Source organism: Lampris incognitus, chromosome 21, assembly GCF_029633865.1.
Source record: "Lampris incognitus isolate fLamInc1 chromosome 21, fLamInc1.hap2, whole genome shotgun sequence".
Taxonomy (NCBI): Eukaryota; Metazoa; Chordata; class Actinopteri; order Lampriformes; family Lampridae; genus Lampris; species Lampris incognitus.
In genome coordinates, this window is record NC_079231.1 from 13,119,824 (window position 1) to 13,125,823 (window position 6,000).

The window sequence follows — 6,000 nt, forward strand, 5'->3', positions numbered from 1 at the left end:
ATATATATATATATATAAGGAATGGAATATTTTATATATATATATACACACACACACACACACACATATATATATATATATATATACATATATATACATACATACACACACACACACACACACATATGAGGAGTGGATTATATATATATATATATATATATAAATAACAGTACAATCAGATTAGATTTAAGTAGAGCTTCTAAATTAAGATTGATAAAGTGCTAAAGATGTTGACAAAGTAGATTAGTTTGTGTCAGTGACCTTTTCCTCGCTCATTAGAGACAGTTACACTGAATCCTGCTTACTTCTTTTCCCTTCCATTAACATTCATGAGGTCTGATTAACACGTTGTATTGCATTTCAATCGGGCTGTGATCAGTACATATTCACACACTGCCCCTAAATATATATTTCAATACGCCTAACGTAGCCGCCAAGACACATCTCTCGTTGTGCTAACGAGTACTAATGAGCTAAAGTAACGGTTTTCTTCAACAAATACACACATCCTAAACATGTCTCCACACCACGGACATCTGGTTTAGGTCAGGTTGAAGCAAAACGCCACTCACGCTGGATGAAACTGAGTGAAAAGGACACAGAGGGAGGAACAGGAAGTAAGTTACCTGGATGGCTGTGTGACGTCATTGTTGACAGATTGGCCCTGTTCGTATCCACGCTGGACAGTTTGGCTGCAGAGGATGAGAGAGCCCGGCTTGGTGTATCTCGCGTACTGGCAGGACAGGAGTGTGCGTCGTCCCCGTTTGTCGTTTGTGTGTGTAGCCGATTTACTGTCTGGTGCTTGAGAGATGGCTATCCTGCCAAAATGTGCAGCTCTTCGTACGAGTGTGTGTGTTTGTTTACACACACACTTTGACAGCAGTTCAGAGCGGGGCCCTCCCAAGAATGCCCCAAGGTCTCGGGGTTGGTAACAGGAAACAGACGTTCAGCAACAGCCAATCCCCATTAGTTTTTGGATTTGGGTAATCCAATGAGAGGGCCACCTCGCTGTGGAGCAACAGCACCAGCCTATCAGAGAGAGGAGGAGAAGACTGCGTGAGCACCACTCTTCATTAAGCGGACAGCTATTAAAGAAATGTAAAGTGAACTGTTAGCAAGTGCTCACGGCATCCCAGACGCAGAGCAGAAATTGTTGTGTGACATGATATCTTGACCGGACGATTAACATCGACATTATAAAATAAAATGCTTTTGCAGCGGTTCAACGCAGCTTAAGTTCGCCTGTCCGAATCCCAGCAAACCGACAATTCAGAACATCTTGCTCGCATGTCTGTCGGTGGTGGTTCTGTGAAATTCCACCTCAATACCAAGTGATAAAATACAACAGGGACACTAAGAGAGGACAGTTGTGGGGTGCAGATAAAAAAAAAGTTTTACACATTTTCTTACTAATGATGCTTAAGGGTTTTTTGATTTGCCCCCCCCACCTTTTTCTCCCCAGTTGTACCCGGACAATTACCCCACTCTTCTGAGCCGTCCCGGTCTCTGCTCCGCCCCCTTTGCCGATCCGGGGAGGGCTGCAGACTACCACATGCCTCCTCCGATACATGTGGAGTCGCCAGCCACTTCTTTTCACCTGACAGTGAGGAGTTTCACCAGGGTGCCGCTATTCCCCCCAGTTCCCCCTCCTCTGACCGACCAGAGGAGGCGCTAGTGCAGCGACCAGGGCACATACCCACATCCGGCTTCCCACCCGCAGACAAGGCCAATTGTATCTGCAGGGATGCCTGACCAAGCCGGAGGTAACACGGGGATTCGAACCGGCGAGCCCCATCTTGGTAGGCAACAGAATAGGCCGCCGCGCTACCCCGATGCCCATGACACATAAGTTAATGAAAATAATGTTCAACATCTTAAAACAGCGTATATCGTATATATCAGCGTATGAGACCAAATGTCAGTTTATGAGTGAGTGAGTGAGTGAGTTAGAAACCAGGTTCACGAGGTACTTGACATTTAAAAAGGTGTTAGGAAAACGCAAATATCCCTGACTAACTGACTGACTGAGTGAGTGAGTGATCATGTTTGACACGATTGGCCCGCTGGATCAGGTGAACAACAACGTCACTGAAGTTACTCGACTGGTCGGCTGAGCGTCGAGAGGCACGAGGCAAAGCGCACAGTTAAAGCACCCCAAATAACCATCACTCTGACAAAACTCTCACTTGGCGAATCCGCCAAAGGATTGCGCGGCTTTTGCGGCCACTAAACCTGCACAAATAACACAAAAAGAAACCCGTGTCATTCTCAAAACACTCGCAAAGGGTGAAATGCACCCCTGACTGCCCTGCCAAGCGAATAGCGTCTCGGTGCTCCGGTGCTATTTGCACGTATTTATATTAGGTAACATGCATACATTTGGCGTGAAATTGGCTCCTTTCTACGCAAATGAGCCTCAATGCAAAACGCCAACGCTAATAGCCACACGCAGTTGAAAGTGAAAATTATTGGCGTCTTCAGAGAGCTGGTGCTAACTGACACCCAGACTTTCCAGTGATCATGGCAGCAGTGATTGCAGTCAGGCGAAGGCCTCGCCATGCCAGGCGTGCTCGTGAGCGGGTATTTTGCAAGAGAATATCACTTGTTGTAACTGAAACCAAAACCACGTTGCCAGGTCCAACAACTCTTGCTATACTCGATCACATCAAGGAAGGCATTGAGCCCGTCTACTGTGTTCTTGGTGCAAAGCCATCATTTATATTTAGGTAACAGATAATTAAATAGGCATACTTACAATTAAACTGAGTTCTCTTTCAAATCAAATGTCCCAAGATATGAGTGGAAAGTATTGCTCTTGGACGCAGCTTAACCATGTCAAGCGATATGCTGCTCCAGTACACTTCAACAACAAATATTACCGGGACCAATACAGCAAACTGCAGATGAACATTTAATATCCAGGAATTCACATTACAGACACTATCACTGACTATCCTTGTAACAAATTGGTCACAATTTCGAACACTGACCAAACATGGTCCAGCCAATACTAGGTTTTCGACCTAGTCTTGTTTACCAACATTTTGCAGAGGTTTTTGTGTTTTTCGTCCAACCAAAAAACCTGGGTGGATATAGCCCACACAAGCAACATCTAGACCATTACATCCACATATAGTTCACTTAAAACTGTGGGTGGCCACTTTCACAGGTATCTCACTGTGCCTTAATTATCAGTCATTTTAATGGTAGTAATCAAATTAAACAACTCCACGGGGGTATTTCAAACAGCACAATTCACCTTTAGCCAATCACAGTGAAATAGGATTACATTATTATAGAGGGTGTCCATAATTTGTTTGATAAATGACAGCTATTCCTTCCCGGGAATATCCTGCTACCAAGGCAACAGAGGCCCATTAGGAAAAACACTTAAGGGGGTATTTCGTGATGGCTGTTAGGTGTTATCTGGCATGCTTTGTAACCCTTCTTGTTGAAACACCCACAAGGATCCTATAAGTGAAACACAGGTATGCTAATCCAGTATAATCAAATAGGCATCCAGCACATTCAGAACTGAATGACCCACAGCGTCGGCTTCATGGGGTTTTTTCTATAGCAAAATGGACATGAGATTTCTTTCCCTGTTAATAATCTCCGGTTTCCCCCCCACCATCAAAAAGACATGCATATTTGTGTTGATTCTCTGTGCCCCTGACCGAGGCATGGCAAGACGAACTGGAGTTGGTCCCTGGGTGCTGCACAGCGGCTGCCCACTGCTCCTACCTACACAGCTAGGATGGCTTAAATGCAGAGAAAGAATTGCCCCACGGGGATTAATAAAGTAGTAATAATAAATTAGATTAAAAAAATAAATAAAATTTGGTTATGTAGTAGATTGCAAATTTAACCTAAACTCGGTTTACCCAAGTTTCTATTTGCAGAACAGATTTCATGCATGCTTTAAAAAATCTTTGGGATGTAAATTCTGAGTGAACATGCACTCGAATGAAAAGTCTTAACTAGTGCATTACGGAAATACAAATTTTTTGTTGGCATTGGCAGGTGCTTGGTTTATGATGATCACCATCTAGTGCCGATAGTCAATTTGGGCTGAAATTTACAACAAAAAAAAGATAAATATAAACAAGAATGAAGCATTTTTCTACCCACAATCATTGGAAAAAATCAGTGTGGGCCAGTCCCTTTGCAGTTTGAGTCAGGGTTAAACTTCTGACGCTTCTTTCACATCAGCATCACAACAGCCTCATCAAAATGCCACATTTAAAAGAGCAGGGAGCCTCCAACGGCCTGCTCTCGCCTTTGACAGAAACAGTCAATGATTGTTCTTTTCTTTGTAGCCTAAATTCCTCAGGCCTGAACCCTGGGTGTCAGATTTAATCACTGCTTGGGTCCAAATTATCAAGTACACTATACCACCACAAATTGAAGGGGTAAAATTGCCTGAGGGTAAGGTGGGAGTGGTGTGTGTGTGTGAGTAGTGTTGAGCCGGGGTGGGGGTCAGAATAAGGATGGGCGTTGGGTAGGGGAGGGAGAAAGAGGGGAGAAGGGGGGTGGGGGTCGCGTCTGAAGACAGAGGGCCAGACAGTGCAGCCGCGGGACAAATTGCCAAAAAGTCGGTCACTGCACACCCTCACTTGCGTATTGTGATGGAAAGGGGTACGTGTGTGACCTGGAGAGCGGCTCACACTCCAGGGGGCTCCATGCAACACTATTCTCTCGGGGCATCCAATCCATCTGTGTATGTGTGTGTATGTGTGTGTGCCCCAAACTCATTGTCCCTCTATTCAGGGTGAAATATGTGGGGAGACAGGCCCTGTGGCCTATGGTTAAAATTATAATTGTAAAAACAAAAAAAAAACAAAAAAAAACAACAACCTCCAAACAGATGTACGGGGAGAAACATACGACATTTCAGATAAAAACGCACACGTTTAAATCTCCATTTCACGTTACAGAACTTGCAATAAAAGTGGCAAGAGTCTCGCGCTGAAGGGTGCCACAGCCTCAACAACCCCCTACGCCTCCATTCACAAAAAAAAAAGAGAGAGAGGCTTGACGCATGCAGAGAATTACCACCGCCCATCCCGACCCATTCACATGCATACTCTCTCTTATGCAAGCCGACCTGTACACACAGCTACGATTTACACATTTCGAGGGAAAACGTGCGCATTAAGTCCACTCGCGGCTGCATGTTCGCATTAAAAGCGAACGGCCGACGGCGTTTCTAAAAATAGCTCTCGAACAATCGGCGTTTTCGGACTGTGCATAATAAACATCGGCGTCCATTCTCCCTCCTACTGCCTACACAGTTCACTTCCAAACCCGGCTGGAAGAGGGAAACGGTGTCGTCAAAATGACACTTAAAGAGTATAAAAGATACGGATAAGCGATGTTTATTCGGAGAAGGTGTGTGTATGTGTGTGTATGTGTGGGGAGAGGGAAGGAGGGAGAGAGAGAGGGGGGGGGGAGCTCAACTGGAAACTTCAGCCCGGACATTGTTTTGCTGAATCCTCTCGCCTGTCCTGTAACCGCGTCCCCTCGCCTCCTATCAACGTTTCTTTTGACCAAAAGAAAGAACAAAAAAAAAGAAGAAAGAAAGAAAGAAAGAAAGACGACCCCCAGATAAACCCACTCCTGCTCACCTAGACGGACCGAAAGCCGGCCAGCTGTTCCCGCATCCGTCCGGCAATTTATTTCTTTTCCATAAGTGGGGTTTTTGTTTTTTTTGTTTGTTTGTTTTTTTGTTTTTTTTTTAGCGGGGCGAGGATTTCATCTTCTGACAGATTCCGCCATACTGGATTTCTGCTCCGGAGTCACGTGTGGCGCCCCTGCATTCATCAGAGGCGGGGTTTGCTGGAGGAGACGGTCCCCGGCCGCCGACGCTCTGCACCGCGATACGTGCTCGTCCGAGTGTCCTACCCCCCCGCCGCCGCCGCTTCTTCATTCATATCCCCGCTTTTAGATAACGCAAGTCAAAAGTGAAAAGTTTAAAGGGCGTGTCCGGCGTCGCAGGCC

At 45.5% G+C, this 6,000-nt stretch overlaps 1 protein-coding gene across 1 annotated transcript in view; it reads right to left on the reverse strand.

Annotated features, from left to right (window-relative positions):
- LOC130131342 (histone deacetylase 4-like) overlaps window positions 1-5,762 on the reverse strand; it is an 84,774-nt gene extending 79,012 nt beyond the window's left edge. The window contains exons 1-2 of the mRNA XM_056301003.1: window positions 5,628-5,762; window positions 627-1,029 (exon numbers count right to left, since the gene is read on the reverse strand). Coding sequence (XP_056156978.1) covers window positions 627-648 — 22 coding nt within the window. The 5' untranslated portion in view covers window positions 649-1,029; window positions 5,628-5,762. The remainder of the gene's footprint in view (window positions 1-626; window positions 1,030-5,627) is intronic.
- Between the last annotated feature and the right edge of the window lie 238 nt (window positions 5,763-6,000).